The sequence below is a fragment of the Nuphar pumila genome, chromosome 13 (assembly GCF_984573655.1).
Source record: "Nuphar pumila chromosome 13, dmNupPumi1.hap1.1, whole genome shotgun sequence".
Taxonomy (NCBI): Eukaryota; Viridiplantae; Streptophyta; class Magnoliopsida; order Nymphaeales; family Nymphaeaceae; genus Nuphar; species Nuphar pumila.
Window position 1 is genome coordinate 472025 of NC_143261.1, and position 18335 is coordinate 490359.

Here is an 18335-nt window from a genome sequence, read left to right on the forward strand (position 1 = left end):
TATTCATAGTGACAATAACAGCATGCTTCTAAATCAACAAAATTGACACAAGAAATAGCTAACCAAGCTGGGACAGTTCCAGGTCCATATTTCTCAGACCCCAGATAAATAAAAACAAATTTGTATGTTATTTATAGTGACAATAATAGCATGCTTCTAAAGAAGCAAAATTGACACAATACATGGTTACCGAAGCTGGGATGGACCCAGGTCCATATTTCTTAGACCTGACTAGTTTTTGCCTGACCAGATTCCTACGGTCATCAGGTTGATACTCGCTGAAGTATATCCTGACTCACCTCACTCAATGGCAACTCTAATAGATAAAGCTCTTATCACTTTATTTATATTTCACGCCTTTTAAACACTCAATGCAGTTGCAAGTAGCGCATAATATCTATATGGATTTATTATCAGCACTTACAATGAAAGCTCTGTAGCATATTTTCCATAATGAACATCAGAAAAAACAAAAGTACTATTTCTCTGATATGATGACCCCAGAAAACAAGCCTTGAGTAGAATATGATTCCAGTAGAGATTACACTAAACCCCATTTGGATGCCTTTATAAATAGCTCCTTGCTATTTATACTTATTTTAAATAGCAAGTTTTGGTGTTTGGTTATTTTCCCTTTTTTGACAAATTTTCGTAAATACAATGAGGATGTCAAATTAGCTATTAAGGTTAAAAGAGAGTGTTATAAAAATCTAAGTAAAAGTCGTGATAATGAGAATTTGGAGAAGTATATGATAGCAAAGAAGGAAGCTAAAAAAGTAGTTCGGAACGTGAGGAATAAGGTATATAAGGAGGTTTATGACAAGTTGGATACCAAAGAGGGCGAGAAGGATATTTATAGGCTTGCAAATATGAGAGATAGGAAATTGAGGGATCTGGGTATGGTTAGATGTATCAAAGATGAAACGCAAAGGGTTTTAGTCAAAGATAGAGAGATTAAGGAGAGATGGAAAGATTATTTTGATAAGCTATTTAATGAAAGTCATGCTCAGGATCTTGGAGACTTTTCCATTCCTTTTCATGAGATGAATCGTGACTTCATGCGCAAGATTCAAAAGAAAGAAATTGCATAGGCTTTAAAGAAAATGAAATCAAGAAGGGCAGTTGGCCCATATGGTATACCTATCGAGGCTTGGAAATGCTTGGGAGATAAAGGTTTAGAATGGTTGACAAATCTTTTTAACAAGATTTGGGGGACAAATAAGATGCCTAATGAGTGGATGAAGAGTACTTTGGTGCCTCTATATAAGAATAAGGGTGATATACAAGATTGCACAAACTATCGTGGTATAAAACTCATGAGTCATACTATGAAACTTTGGGAGAGGGTGATTGAGTCTAGGTTGAGGAAGGTTGACATGATATCGGAGAATCAATTTGGTTTTATGCCTGGTAGATCAACTATGGAAGTTATACATCTTCTTAGACAACTTATTGAGAGAAATAGAGAGAGGAACAAAGATTTGCATATGGCTTTTATTGATTTGGAGAAGGATTACGATAGAGTACCTAGGGACGTTCTGTGGTGGACAATGATGAAGAAAGGTGTTTCTCTCAAGTACATTAGTATAATTAAAGATATGTATGAAGGAGTAGTAACCAATGTCTGCACTTGTGGAGGGGTGACAACCAATTTTCCTATAACGGTGGGGTTACATCAAGGATCTGCTTTAAGCCCTTTCCTATTTGCTATAGTGATGGATGAGCTTATGAGATCAATTCAAGAAAATGTGTCATGGTGTATGTTGTTTGTTGATGATATTGTTTTGATTGATGAGTCTAGAGTTGGGTTAATGCTAAGTTAGAATTATGGAGACAGACATTGGAAGCAAGAGGTTTTAAGTTGAGTAAGAGTAAGACAGAATACATGGAATGTCGATTTAGTAAGCAACGAAGTAGTGATGGGAGTGTAGTGAAGCTTGGTGAGCCAGAAATACCGGTGTATGATTCTTTCAAATATTTGAGATCTATCATTCAAAAGTATGGAGAAATTGATGGAGATGTAAATCATAGGATAAAGGTTGGGTGGATGAAATGGAAAAGTGCAACTGGAGTGTTGTGCGATCGTAGAATGCCATTGCGGTTGAAGGGAAAGTTTTATAGGACGACTATTAGGCCCGCTTTACTATATAGTACGGAATATTGGGCTGCCAAGAGACATCATATTCAAAAAATGAGTGTAGCCGAGATGCGTATGCTGAGATGGATGTGTGGAAGTACAATAAAAGATAAGATTCGGAACGAGGAGATACGTAAGAAGGTAGGTGTTGCACCCATTGAAAATAAGATAAGAGAGAATCGTTTACGGTGGTTTGGACATATTCGACGAAGGCCTAATGATGCTCCAGTTAGAAGGATGGAGAAATGGGAAAATATATAAGTTAAAAGAGGTCGGGGTAGGCCTAGGAAGACATGGATGGAGGTGATAGGAAAGGATATGAATGCTTTGAACCTCACCGAGGACATGGCATTGGATAGAAATGAATGGAGGAGAAGGATTCATGTGGAAGACCCAGAATGATTTTCTTTGTTGGTTCATATCGCCGACCCCAATTGTTTTGGGATGAAGGCGTAGTTGTTGTTGTTGTATAATGAGAAATCACACTTTTTTCAAAAAACAATGGGGGACCTACTTTTTTTTCTTATTACTACTAATTTTCTCCCATTCCACCACCAGCATTGCCACCACTACTTATCCCCTCCTACATAGTACTTACCTCCCTTTTTTCTTCATTCTAGGTTTCAATAGTTTGTAGTCCAAAAGTTTGCTTCATTATCAATAAAGGTTCTCTGAATAATGTGCTTTTACTTATGTTTGTGAACAATGAATAACAACACATCTAAACAGGGACTAAGTGAAAATTAAAAAAGAAAGTGAACATAAAAACAGAATATGAACTTTTCGAAATAGAGAAAGATTTCTCCTAATAACACCTTCTGGAGATTTTTTGAATATGTTACATCAGAAGAGCTAGTTTCTGACAGCTGCCGCCCTGAGGTGCTAGGAATATCATCATCAGTTGCATCATCATTCCTGAAATGCCGCACATTAGCCAAACACATTTCTGCAATGAGATCAATGCAAAGTAAGTAGACCACAGATGAAATTATCATTGCTAATAAGATCAAGCCATCCAAATAAAAGGAGAATATTTAAGACAGGCTATAGGAGAACAAGTCATCACCTGTTTCAATATCAGTATCAGGCCCTTCAAAAATCTGATTCTGAAACGATATACTCCCAACACTTTCATAATGCCCATACTTGCTCATGTCTTTCACCCAGTCAGCCTTGTAGCAATGAGCCAGCTCATTAAGATGAGGCCACTGTTCCAAGTTTTCATTAAGCTGAAAACAGAAAACTAAGGATTATCAAGAGCAAAATCCAGATCAAAATCTCACACTTATCTAGCAATTGTGAACTCATCCACTATTGACAGAAGCTCTCTAAAACTACAAAACAGCTTCTACTAAGAAAAAGGAAAAAAGAGAATTCGAAAAAAAGACGAGAAATTGACACAATAGAATCCTTGAATTAGTTCTATAACCAGTCAAATATTCTCATGCAGTTCACTTGCTATGAAGAGGCATAAAATAATCTTATGAGAAAAGATAAATCACATCAATAATGCCTCAAACATGGCAAGCCACGAGTAACATCAAAACTCGACCAGCATATACTGCATCTCGTGATAGTAATTATTGATTTGAAGGGCTAATAGAAGAATACAGTGAGCAAATGCACAACAAATTACAACTGAGCATAAATTTTCATTTGATGGACCAATCATAATAAATATGTAGTTCCATTGATAAAGAACCAAAAGATGGACACACCAATGGATCCCGCTCCAGATCTGCAGCAAAGGACTGATGTGGAAGTCTTTTGAAGCGCTGCCCATTCAATAATTCTTCCATTTCCTAATCCAGGTGATAAAGAGAAGGTTGTTTCAATTACAGCTAATGAAAAAAATGCAAATACATAAAAAGACATTTTTTGAGGCAGATAATAAGTGCAGATAGAATTATATTCATCGCAATATGTTGTTTCTGGCTTATCGTAATGGAAACACTTTTATAGGCTATAAAGGCATGGAACAAAATAATGACTACAAAGGACAAAATGTACAGTATATCAACAAACATAATTCTTCAATTTAAGGAAAACTTCATATGGAATCAAGAAAAATTCATGTTACATAATTAAAGTTGTTTCCTAGAATAAACATAGAAGGTGATCAGAGCATTCTTACTATCATGAGTTAACAAAACCAAGTTTGTAAGTATTATATAGTTACCCGTATCGGTCGGGCCCAAAATAAGATATGTATCGTATCGTAAAAAATCATAATTTTTTAATATAAATTTTTTAAAAAATCCAAAAAAATAGAATAAAACAGCAAAAAAAATTTAAAAAATCATAACACATGAAACAAACCATGCAACTGGTGACTGAAAATGTAAATAAAAGGCAACTACATAATTTAAACACAATTAAAGCTTTAATAATATTAAATTCACATTCAAGTTATACTAAAATGTCATAAGTCATAATTAAACTATTGAAAGTTTATGGTAACTAAAAACATCATATGTAACCAATGTCTTATCCGTTAATCTTTATCTCTTAAGTCTAAATTATAAAGATCCTATTTTTTTATAGGCAAAGAATTAGGACAGAAAATCCTCATTGTTGCATCCGATTGTCGTGCCACCACCTCTTCATATTCATGTTCTTTTTTGGCAATTGGGTCATCATCATCATCATCATCATCATCTTCAGAATCTAGAACAATGGTTGGAAGTATTTCTTCTTTGCATTTTTGCAACCTTCTTCTTCTTTCAATTGCCTCTAGTTCAACAATAACATCAACACAAAAAGTGACAGGAATATATGAAGAACCACATGGGAGTACTTTTTGACGAAGACTTGCAATATGATGCTTAAATCTATGCAACCCACCTCTAATAATAGCACCACAAAACAAACATCTCAATGATGACCCTGGTCATGGTACATCATCCATGCTTCTGCAGTATCGCCATACATGATCATCTCTATGACATGAACGTGAAGACGACATCGAAAGATCTAAAATAAAACATAACCAATTAACCACCAAATAAAAATATAAACATACATATAAATATTCGACAACAAGTTTACACACACATAACAAACTTAAGTACTAGCGGTACGAATGTCGACAGTTGCGCCATTCACCTGCCCGATTAAATGACTAAATGTTGAGGAGTCATAATAGTACGAATGTTAGGTTATGCCCCAAGGGCAGTCATAAAAGAAAAAAAAGCTCTTAGTAGAGCTTCTAGCTTTATCTCCTCTCGAAAAACTCCCTCCTCCTCCTCCTTTTTTGTGTCTGCGGCGGCACTACTTCTAGCACCAGCCACACCTTTCTCCAAAAAAAACTCAATAAGAAGCAAAGAATAGGGATTTTTTACCTTAACCCGCTTTCTTGAGTGAAAAAATGGTAGAAATGCACTTACTTGAGAAAATCGCAAAAACCCTCTCCCTTGAGCACGAATCGGCCCCCAAATCGCTCTCACGACTCTTAGGGTGTGTGGGTTCCCCGCTAATGACCTCTACACAAATGAGAGAGTCGGCACTCAAGAGGCCTTTAAAACTCAAAACTGCGTTGAGCCAGTATCGTACGATACAAGTCGTATCATATGATACAAGTCGTATCGTATCGTTTTTCTTCATAGTAACGATATGTATTGTATTGTATCGTATGATACGGATAACCTTGATCAACATTATTGCACATGTGCAAGCAATGCATCATCATAGAAATGTGATCACAAAAAGCATATTGATGATACCTTTTTTTGGATGTAAATGATACCAAGTCATAAGAACATGTTTAGACAAAGACATGGATCAACCTAGTGTTAGAAGATCCATGAGAATATGATGCAGCGAGAATCGGAGTTCTGATGCTATTATACTTATTTATCGAAAGGAACAAATTACAATGAAGAAAATAGGGAATGAAAGTAATGGGTGCAGAAGAACAAATGTTGGCAGCAAAACAGAAACAATAAAATAAAAGAGCAAATCTTCAAAACTTCTCTAACTGCACGCAACCTTAGGGTTGGGCACTTAATAGGCTACTGGATCTCGGATCCGGAACCTGGGACCAAGACCTGATGCTTTCAGCTCTTGTTGGGGTTGTTGACGTGGGCTGCACGGTTTCAATTCTTCGTTCGCTTGGCATAAGTGCGCAGGGGCACGCCCCTGCATCGTGGTGCCGAACTCGCGATCGGATCCATCACCTGGGTCCGATCGTCCATCCCATTGGAGCTGGCTTCCCTGGTCGTGCCTGGGTCATACGGTATGGATCCGGGTCGGTCCTGCTCTGCATCATTCTCCCCTCATTGGGAAGAAGTCGGCTCTGACGACTTGTTATCACCACAGTAAGCATATAGTTCAGACACATTGAAGATAGGCGAAATGTGTCAATCTTTGGGCAGTTCAAGAAGATAGGCATTCGGACCCAATCGCTGGAGGATCTTGAAGGGGTCATGCTTCTTAGGACTCAACTTACCATAAGTACCTATTGGGAAACGCTCAGGATGTAGGTAAACCCACACTAACTGTCCTACTTGAAACTGGACATCTCGACGACCCTGGTCCACAAAGGCTTTGTAAACTTCGTAACTTTCTACAAGCTTGGCTCTGACTTGTCTGTGAATATCACGCATGTACTCAACGGCATCAAATGTGTCTAGGGCTGTGTCTTGAGGATTAAACACAGGTGCTAGATCTACTACATGGGTTGGTGAACGGCCATAAACCACTTGAAAAGGAGACTTGCCTGTGGACTTGTTGTTGGAATTATTGTAGGCAAACTCGGCTTGCTGTAAGACTAGGTCCCAAGTTTTGACATTCTCCCCAACTAGACTCCTGAGTAGGTTCCCCAAGGTGCGGTTCACGACTTCGGTTTGGCCATTGGTCTGCAGGTGGTATGCACTGCTGAACTAGAGCTAGGTTTTCAATAATGCCCATAATGATTTCCAAAAATAACTCATGAAGCGAGTGTCACGATCTGAGGTGATCGTGTGAGGCAATCCATGAAAGCGGGCCACGTCCGTGAAGTAGTACGAGGCTACTAACGAGGCGTCAGTGGTTCACTTACACGGGACAAAGATAGTCATTTTGGAAAATCGATCAACCATAACTAAGATGGAATCAAAACGACGGGAGGTTCTCGGAAGACCCACAATAAAATCCATGGAAACTATTCCCAAGACCTCTCAGGGATGGGCAAAGGAGTGTACAAACCACTATTCTGACGTCGACCCTTGGACACTTGACATACTCGACAACTCTAAACAAACTTGAGAACATCTTTGTGCATTTTGGGCCAAACGTAGCGTTCATCTAACAGAGTGAATGTCTTATCATGTCCAAAATGCCCAGTTAGTCCCCCTTCATGTAACTCGGAAATCAATTGTAGCCTAAGAGAGAATGCTGGCACACATAACTTATTACCTCGACAGAGGTAACCGTTATGTATAACGAACCGTAGGTCTGCTGTGTTGGGAGAGGAGAGGCACCCTTCCCAGACCTGCTGAAAATCAGGGTTCGTTGGGTACAACTCCTTGCATTGCTCAAACCCAATGACATGCACGGACATAGTCATTAAAAGACTATTTTTCCTGCTAAGTGCGTCAGCTACCTTGTTCAGAGTACCTGATTGATGGCGAATCGTAAAAGTGTACTCTTGCAAGAAACTGACTCACTTGGCATATCTAGCAATCAACTTCTTTTGGCTATTCAAATACTTCAACGCCTCATGATCCGTGTACAAGACGAACTCTTTATAAATGAGATAATGCCTCCAGTAACGAAGGGCTTGCATAACGGCATACAACTCGACATCATAAGTGGAATACTAGCACCTCACTTGAGTCAGCTTTTCACTAAAGAAAGCAATGGGCTTGAGGTTCTGACTCAAGACGGCATCAATTCCCACTTTAGAGGCGTCACACTCAACCTCAAAGACTGCGCTAAAATTAAAAAGGGCTAGGACAGGGGCACTAATCATTTTCTCTTTGATGAGCGTGAAAGCTTTGCCCGCGACCGGAGTCCAATGGAAACCAGTACCCTTTAGGCATTCTGTGATAAGGGCCATGAGGGTGCTAAAGTTTCTCACGAAACGACGGTATAAAGTGGCTAGCCCGTGGAAACTACGAATCTCTCCTATAGTCCTTGGGGTAGGCCATTCTATAATCGCACGGACTTTGGCGGGATCCGCTTTCACTCCATCAGACGACACAATAAAACCCAAAAATACAACACTTAACGTCATAAACTCACACTTCTTGGCATTCACATACAGCTTCTCCTTCCTTAAGATCTCGAGGACTTGACGCAAATGATTCAAATGATCAGACAATGAAGAACTATAAACCAAGATATCATCAAAATATACTACGATGAACTTCCCTATACACGGACGCAACACTTGCGTCATCATGTTCATGAAAGTACTCGGGGCATTCGATAACTCATACAACCTATCACGGGTCTTGAATGTCATTTTCCACTCATCCCTCTCTCAGATACGGATTTGGTGGTACCTACTTTTTAAATCGATTTTGGAGAAAATGGAGGCCCCAGCCAAACATATCAAACATGTCATCCAACCGAGGAATGGGGAAAAGGTACTTGACAGTGATGTGATTGATCGCTCTACTGTTGACACACATGCGCATGGATCCATCTTTCTTAGGAGTGAGAAGGGCAGACACTGCACAAGGGCTCACACTCTCACGAATGAAACCCTTTTGCAGTAACTCTTGAACCTGTCTCAAGAGCTCGGCATGCTCAAATAGATTCATGTGATACGCGGGGAGATTAGGTAGACTCGACCCCGGGACCAAATCAATGGCATGTTACACCACCCTCATCGAAGGTAGGCCATCAGGAAGGTCGTCTGGCATAATATCGTGAAACTCCTCGACAAAGGGTGCGATGTCCACGGGAACAGGCAACGACGTACTCATAGACGGTTTGGCCACACGGGCATAACAATAACCATCCTCCCTATAATGGCTCAAGAAAGTTCGGTATGATAGGCCCGCAACCGGGAAACTCACTCGGGTTTATCCACAGTGGGAAAATCGATCTCATTGACAGGGAGAAGGATTATTTTATGACCCTTAAAAATAAATGACTATGTGTTCCTACTGCCATCGTGAATGGTCTTGCGATCAAATTGTCAAGGACATCCCAACAGAATATGACACGCACTCATAGGTGCTACATCACACCACACCTCATCATGGTAATGCGCCCCCAAAGAGAACCGAACTAGACAATGCTGGGTAATGGGAACCTCATTCCCTCTTTTGAACCACGCCATCTTGTATGGTTGGGACAACTTTTCCGTTTTCAGATTCAGGGTGGACACGACACTCTCGGAAACCATGTTCTCACAAGCCTTGGTGTGAACACCTCAAATTTTTCAAAATCTTTTAAATATTCCATGTTTGCCCCTTATTCCATTTTTTTGAGTAATTGAGTCAGTTTTAAATCCAAATTTCAGTTTATTTCGCAGGTTTTACTGAAACTAAATCCATTTTTATATATCTGACTCGATTTCGGATCCGGATCCTGTGCGAAAATCCCAATCTGAGCCTCGTTATCCAATTTCCAAATTAAATCTCTAAAAATACCAAAAATAATTTTTGAAAGGCTCAGACAGCCCATCCGGTTTCCATTTGGATCCACGACTCCATATTTCTCGGTTCAAGGTTCAAAACTTGAATATTTTCTCAAAATCTGGACCCAAACCCATTTTCTGAAGAAAATTCTAAAAAAATCAAAACCTGAATTTTCATAAAACCTCTCTTTTTGTAATTATTTCTCAAAAATTAAAAAAAAAAATAGTCTTGTCTCTCGTATTGCTTAGGTTCTAGGGTTTTATTTCCAAAATAACAAAAAAAATATGAAAATGCCGGGAAAAAGAGACATACACAGGTATAACCCGTGAATTTCAAGCAAAATTGAGGACAAGATGTAATAACCACAATTTTTTAGGCATTTATTTAGAAATATTATATACAAATTTCATAATATGGTGAGTTGGGCCTGGGATCCAAGTTTCGGATCCAGGACCCATAAAGGAATCTTTACGTATATATTTATCTCGTATAAACTTATATGTATATAAGTTCTATAATTTTAATTAATTAAATTATCCAAGTGATAACTATTTAAAATAGGGCGTAGATGGGTCTAGGATCCACCTTCTAGATCCATATATTCATATACATATATTGTAATATATATAAAATCATAAAAAAATAAGGTCAGAAATAAAGAAAAATCATTATATTTTTGGGTCTAATCCACAGTTGGACCCAATTGGATCCAACTCGTGGATCCACCATTATTTGCGTGACCGGATCCACATCCCTATTTTAGCCCGGATCCAAATCCCGATTCGGATTCCGAGTTGCAGGGCTCAGACCCGGGTTGCACTTTATAAAACAAAGAAAAACAAGAATCGTGCCTAGGGCACGATTCTTGCAAAGATCGAAGGGGGGGGGGGGGTTACAGAAGGTGTAACCGACTCCGCGTTTCTCGGAGAGAGGGGAGGGGGTTCAGTGCGATAAAAGGGGGATGGAGAAGGTCTCGCCCTCTTCACTCGGCTCCTTTTTTTTTCTCATTCACCCTCGTTCTCTCTCCCTCTCATCTCCCTCTCATCTCCCTCTCGTTCTTGTGCGCATCGTCGGAGCCACCATCGCCGACGACTTCCTACCCGCGGCAGGCATATACGCTACTCTTGTCAAGCGAAGCTCCTTCCTCCTTCTCGCTGTTCCCCCTCGACCCGAGCTCGACAGCGGAGAGATCGACCTCAACCGACCCTTCTCCTGCAACGGCTGTCCTCGATCACTGGAAAAACCATCGAAAGAGGTACGGTGCTTCTCTTGGATCTAGGCGAGGGATCGAATGTGGTTTCGATCTCGTGTAATTCTTTGAGATGAGGGTCCATGGGAACCCTTTTTGAGTAATACAGGAACTACCTGTATTCTGTCATTTTTTCCTGTGTTTTTATTGTTTTTCAAAAAGAAAAATACGTGTTGGGCCATTTAGGTTTCGTGGGTGGTGGCTGATGGACCAACCGAACCTGGTTCGGTTGGTTGATCAGGCCTCAGCCATGATAGCAGGCCCAACCGAGCGATCGACTGGGCATGAAATCGAAAAAAGGAAAAATAGGTACGCTGTGTATGTTGAATCCACAAGGGCTGATTTTATTTTTAATTTTGGTTGAAGGCTTAGTTCTGCTTAGATTAAGTTGCTGCATAAAAATTTGGGCATCGTGTTTTGTTTAAGATTCATGCTGGGTATAGTTTATGGCCTAGTTAAATCAGAAAGAATCGACCCTTCTGTCCAGAATTAAAAAAAAAGGGGAAATCTGAATGGTGCCCAACTGAAAATTTTGACTGGGAAAATATGTTTTAGGTACCCACTTCTATGGGGTGCTTCAGTGCTGAACAGAATATAATATTCCTGTTATAAAACTGCATGTGTTGGTTGTTCTGACATGGAAATCGTGAGATAGACAGTTGGAATGCGTGTTGATACACGTGCATTAAGCTAACTACGTTTGCCATGATTAGTACTGTCCATCATACTAATTCCACTCATGTGAAATAAATGGAAATATTGCTTATGCTTGATTTTTTTTTCAGTTCTGTTCCTACAACATATATGTATAGTTGGGTTGGTTGACGGGCTCGATCGGCTGGACTGAGTTGGATATTCAGCTGGGAGGATGTTAGGCCCGGGGTTGATAAGCCTGACCAACTTCTCTAGCATATGTAGAAACTTACGCTTATGCTCCGTGAATATGTGAAATGTTATCTTAGCATTTCATTGTACTGGTTGTGCAATCATGAATGTGATCATGGATTGGTTATTGATATTTTTGTGAGCATGTATGCTTGATGAGAATGTGTAAATTATGTGCACACTCATGCACTCAAAACATATATGCATTGGTTGATACATGTATGTGACGTGGCTAACATACATAGTGTGGATGCATATGATTGAGTTTATGTTTGCATGAGTGCACATGCATTTGGCACTTTGGCCAATTTTTAGGAATAAAACACTACTTTGGTTTTGATATGTGATGTATTGATGGCCTAATGGACCATCACCGGCCTGGAGCCGGGGGGATTTGGTTTCTTTTCACATATGTTTTGACTGCATCACTTAAACCACACAAGTTGGTATGACACACTACTACACTGTTCCTGTTGTCCTCACGGGCTGGAGTCCCGTAAGGGTCCCTGCAAGGGAGGATGCGAGTTTTCACTCTACTTTTGCATATGGTGTTGCAAACTTAAAGAATTGCCTTTAATAAAAATATAATAAATAAGAACATTGTAATATATGTTCTGGAATCTTCCATCTAGAGAATATATCTTAGAGATCCGGTCTTGGGGAGATTGTGAGGATACAAAAACTCCGTGTGCTTTATTTTTGTCCCCTGAACCCGATATTGAAGTTCCTTCTCCTGTCCACGGTTTTAGGGAGAACCCGCCACTTTACCTGGAGGTGGTATGTTTGTTACAACTGTGATTGTTTTGGTACCAAAGAAGTGACAGATGTGGGCGTGGGGTGTCCCTTGTGTCCCCGACATTAGATGTGGAGGCCTAATGTTTTCAAGGTGATTCAGTCGAGGGCTAAGTTGAAACTCAGTAATAAAATACAAATTGTGTGCTAAGCTACCCTGTGAACCTAATTTAACCTCGAATATTGTACCCGTTTGGTGTATCCGCGAGCAATGGTAATTAAAAAGAGGAACTTAAAGTTGTATGCATTTAATATGGCATGCGTATGAAAAGGAAAAAAGGAACTTAAAGGTAAGATAATAAAATGATTCATGCATTTTCCTGTTATGCACTAGATCATGCATATTTGAATTGTTCTCTAAATCATGATATGATGGTGAGTGTATGTTATTTACTTCCTAAATGCATGCTTAAAGACTTGGTTACTTAGTTCTTGCTATATGCTACTGCTTTATTGTTCCTTCCTAGTGAGTATACGAAATTTGTTGCATGCGTGATTTCTTAAACGCTGCAAATTGTTATATCTGCACCCACTCAAATTATTACATGAAATCTTATCCATGTTCTTTGTCTCACCTGGTTTCTTTAGAAGTAGTCGTGCTTAGAATTTCGGTTCTAACACCCTACTTTGTTGGTTTTTCACAGGAACCGGGGATCAGTGAGGTTTGACTAGCTCCTGGGAGGGTACGAGAGTCACACTTTGTTCTTGACAGCTTCAACAGTGAACATAGTGACTCTTTCTTTTATCTTTTAGTTTTACTGTTATCTTCAGTTTTCTTGCTTAGTCAGTTGTTGCTTTATTTTCATTTGAGTAAAACTTTGTCTCTGAGATTCACTCTTATTCATAAATAAAGAGGTCTGGTTTGATTATTGTGATAATAAGTGTAAGCTCTATTGTGGTGTGTGGTTATCCAGCTGAAATTGGAACTGTAAGGACCCTGAGTCTCTGAGATTGTTTATGCACTTGTTTAAAAAAAAAAATCGCACATTTTCAAGGGGTATGAGTTGGGGTCGTTACACAGGATCAGATCATGAATTTTCTAAAGTGCATAAAAGTCTCTTTTCCACATACCGACGCTGCTTATACCCATAAAACAGGTTCGACCGTATGTGAAATCCATCGAGACCATGTCAACTTAAAGAACTACCCCCCCCCTTCCCCCCCTTTCGATCATACCTTTACAATAGACATTCGAAACCCCCAAATCATAGATTTGGGGTTTTCGGATTAGGGTTGACAGAAACCCCCAAGCTCCAATTTCGTATCTGACGAAACCCTCAGCTCACAAGTTTGGGTTTTTCGGCAGTCGAGAACCCGAAAAGAAACTCTGTGCCGTTCGGGTTAGGGCTTCCCCCGTAACCCACCTCAACATGACCGAACACATTCAATACCCAATAAAATTTTTTACAGAGATCTTACCTCTTTCGGTGAAGAGGAGGAGAGACTACCGCGGTTGGGGAGGTCGCTGGTGTCGATTGCTCCACCGTCGAGCGGGAAATCGAGAGAGGAGAGAGAGAGAGGAGGAAGTTGGGTAAACAAAGAGGGAAAGAGAGAGCTCGGGAGGAAGAGGGTGAGGAGAGGGGAGTAATATAGGGAGGGTGGCCCCTGGAAAGGAAGGGAATCATTTACCTTCCCCCCTTCCCCCGGCGGCTGCGCAATCCCCCCGCCTCCAACCTTTTCCGCTTGTTGCAGTTCTATCGAGTATGGTTTTTTTTCTATTACTTAACGCACAGGGTGTGCGAGGTGTGGATCGACCGGGTCTGTGACCCGTGATCCATCTGCGGTTTGGATCTGCGACTCAACGACTGTTTGGGTCCGCAGGTTGGATCCATATGGGTCCAACTGTGGATCCAAATATATTTTATTGTTATATTATTTATTATTTTATTTTATTTTTTTAATACATGTGCATTGAGGCATGATGAACATCATTTAACTTATGTATGGTATGTACTAACTGCAGAAGGCATTAGTGTTCTAATGAGAGCTTCGGTGGGTTGCGACCCCACAGTCTGAGAGGAAGTCTCACTACATATACTAACAACCACACATTAAGATTATGGTTATTAGCCTTTACTGGCAAGGTCTTATTTGAGAAACACGTGATTTGGGTTGGGCAAGACCTTGTCATGATATACTGTCCTATGGGGGTATGGGGCTATTGAGCCATATCACCTCATAAAATATGACAGTATCACTACTAATTACCCATAATTAAGATGGAGCCGCCCACGTCACCCATTCACACTTTGGTTCCACCAGAGAGAGGGTAGTTTGATACAACCCCAAGTGACAAATGTCTCATGTAGGTTGTTTATTTTAATTTAATTCAATTTGGGTCTGTAATAAGGCACTTTATTTTTATTTGTTTAAGCCCTCTGCAGGGGGGCGCACTCTCATTTATTTAATTAATTATTTTTATTTTCAAGGCAATAAAGAGTAGCTTAGTTTTCTATGAAATATAAAGTGTTTTTCCCGTTCTTTGAGATCGACCCGAACTTCACCACTAGTGTGAACCGGTTTTTATTATTTGATGCACGGTTTACACAAATATTTTTATTGAAAATATATTTTTAAAATACTTTATTAAAAAAGTTGCATCATTCACAATCTTAATAACAACATGAATGGCGTGATCATAATCTCAATAATGAAATAATAGTAAGAATAACATGATCATAATCTCAAATAAATCACAACTAACTATGTTAGTAAGTCGGTAGGGTTAGTATTATGTTTCGATAGTCTTACACGTCTAGGTATGCAGTGGTATTTGTCATCGTGTTAGCTAGAGTATACTACGGTGTTCATTATACAAATTGTATATTTTTTGTAGTACCTACTAATCGATCCCAACCTAAGGCACGACCTTCAAAGGATTGAGAGATATTCGGTGCATGGGTACATTTGGATTGTAATTCCTATCATTGCAGCAACTAAGGCCTACCGTATTGTTTGATGACCTGGACCTCCCTGACTCTGAGTGACGGTGGTCTAAGGACGCCTCACTCCCTATTTTTCAAGTTAGTATGACATGTACCATGGGTGCGTTGACCGCACCCAGGGTCGGGTTGATTGCACCGGGTGCCCCCACCCGCATCGCGTCGATGCGGGTGCGGCACCTATCTTGTTGAATCCCCGTGACATAGGTATCGAAGTAGCATATTCACCTCGTGGTCATTTCATGTCACAGACTAAGTATGCAGCTGAAATAATAGCAAAATCGAGAATTACTGATGAAAAGCAAGTTAATTCTCTAAAGGTCATCAAAAACGAGAGGGAGAAAGAGTGTTTGTCTAGGTCTGGGTGGAGCGCAGTTAAGAGAGAGAGAGAGCAGCAGCATGCAAAGACGGAGAGGGGCAGCGAGAAGGTCGTCCAGCAGTAGGGAGGTCAGGGAAGGAGCGGCAAGGAGAGGCATCCTCTGGCTGGGGCTGGGTGAAGCACAGAAACGAGAGGGAGGAGGGGGCGATGGGGAGGTTGTCCGACAGTGGTGGATGCTGGGGATGGCAGTGGGGAGGCCCGGGATGGTGGTGGTGGAGGAGGCCAGAGAAGGGGCGGCAGGGAGAGGTGTTCTCTGGCTGGGGCTGGGTGAAGCGCAGAAACTAGAGGGATGCGGGGACAGTGGGGAGGCTGTCCGGCGGGAAAGGGACGGTGGCGTGGAGGCCAGTGGTGGCCTAACGAAACCATTGCATACTTTGGTTGACAAAGGGTAGTTCCCCTCTGTCATTCATCTTTGATTTCAACTTATACCCAGCCAAATTCATGTCTGATTTCTCAGCTCTTCCCCTCCCAAACACCCCACACCCCGGGAAAAAAAAACTCCACAATCTCACGATTGTTGACCAAGTATAAAGCTTGGATTGCTCTTTAGAAAATCAAAATTAGACAACGTAATAACGTATGCTTCCTTTGAATCGGTATCTACATGTTAGCTGGCAAGGGCAACCAGTTTCTCATCTAGAACCAATGCAACCTATCCAAAAGAGGTGCACAGTTCTTCATTACTTTTTTGAAGTATGCATGTCTACGTGAATGGTGATGTTTATGGGAGAATAGCTGGTCCAACAATTATACATAGAGATGCCGGGCAGTTTCTATGTTTGATCTATCTGAGTAACTTTAGTTGGGAAACATATAAATGTTAAAGTCCAGTGCAAACAATAGTCGTTGAAACACGAAATTTTCTTATTGCAAGACCGAGACCGTATGGAAGAGGAAAAAGAGAAAAAGCCGTTTGGCCAGAGATAAAAACAAATGGTGCCTGTTCTTCAGCTTGTATAGATGGCTGCCAAGTATGATAAGAGTGGAATACAAAACATATCGATAATCCATTTGTCCTCCACCCTCCTTCCCGATTTGTTCTACATGGATCACAGTCCCAAAGATCTATACGAGGACACATCCACGTCCTAATCACTAGCAAGTTCGATACTGCATTGCATCACGCTCTAATCATTCATCCTTGGATATCGAGTCGGGTGCCACCTGATTTACTCTCGTTGCAGAACAAAGGGAACATAAAAAAACAAAATGAAAATAAAAGACAACATCAAGCAGAAGAGAGGCAAAGAAATCCATTACGATCTTCGACGTCTTCCCTGATCAGATCTACGTCAGAAAAGCAAAATTTGTGAGAGAGATCGATCAGAAGGAACATCAGGGTCCCTTCCTTCGAGGAGGAAACGGTGCCAATGTCATCATCTATCTAAACGCACTTTAAAGATTCACCGTGCACACAAAAGTGGAAGAAGAAGAAGAAGAGGGATGGCGTACTTTGTCAGTGTCAAGCGGACATACAGAGGGGCGGGGTGTGCGGGTGTGCGTCCTTCCTCTATAGCTCCTTGGTTCGCGAGATCCGTGGCCCCGCAAGGACGGAGGCCATCCCTCCTGCTAATCCTCTCAGACAAGACCTCCTCCTTCGCGCGACGAGCAGATAAACGAATACGAAAATGGGAAGGTACGGTTGCGTTTGCACTGAACAGAGAAGAAGATGGAAAAAACAATAGAAGAAAATAAATGAAAAAAAAAGTAGGGCAAGACGGCCGAGAACTTGTGTGTTGACTCTTCAGTGAAGAAAACAGGAAGATCCGTGGACGATGAGGGGGGATGTGTGAGAGAGAAAAGGTAAAAAACTAAAAAGGTAGGGCTTTTACAGATGTATCGCCCATGCCACCCAAACTGGTGGATTAAGCAAGAGGATCAAGTAAATGTGTGAGGACCAGCTCATCAAAAAATTATTTTAAAAAAAAGGATCAGGAAAGAAGATAAAAGGATGAGTCGGCCTGCAATCTCTTAAGAATCACCGCACCCATCGACCGGGGAAGGAGGGAAGAGAAAAGAGACGGAGAGGCGCCGCGCGAATGGGGGGGGGGATGAAAAAAAAGAAAACGGCGGATCGAACGAATAATGTGCGTGTTATGATGACCGAAAATGAAATCCGCTGCAAAAATCATACAGCAAGGGACGGCTTGGAAATTCGAACCTCTATCTCAAGGAGAGAGAGACTGGGGAGTGCAACCAACACACCACCAAACGGGTGTCAGTTTTGGACAGTCCCCTCTGGGCCCGCCGGTCACTTCACGGGCTGTTCCCTCGCTATCACCCCGTCAGGTCGGTCAGCCCCTGCAACCCCCCGGAATTCTCCAAATTGCCACTGTGGTTTTGGTTTCTATTTTTTCTCATTTTTAGACTGATTGACGAG

At 40.9% G+C, this 18335-nt stretch overlaps 1 protein-coding gene across 2 annotated transcripts in view; it reads right to left on the reverse strand.

Annotated features, from left to right (window-relative positions):
- LOC149817426 (guanine nucleotide exchange factor SPIKE 1-like) overlaps window positions 1-17923 on the reverse strand; it is a 224570-nt gene extending 206647 nt beyond the window's left edge. For both annotated transcript variants that reach the window (XM_089985904.1, XM_089985903.1), the window contains exons 1-4: window positions 17408-17923; window positions 3856-3939; window positions 3204-3366; window positions 2953-3083 (exon numbers count right to left, since the gene is read on the reverse strand). In XM_089985904.1, the coding sequence (XP_089842030.1) occupies window positions 2953-3083; window positions 3204-3366; window positions 3856-3936 (375 nt within the window). In that variant the 5' untranslated portion in view covers window positions 3937-3939; window positions 17408-17923. The remainder of the gene's footprint in view (window positions 1-2952; window positions 3084-3203; window positions 3367-3855; window positions 3940-17407) is intronic.
- Between the last annotated feature and the right edge of the window lie 412 nt (window positions 17924-18335).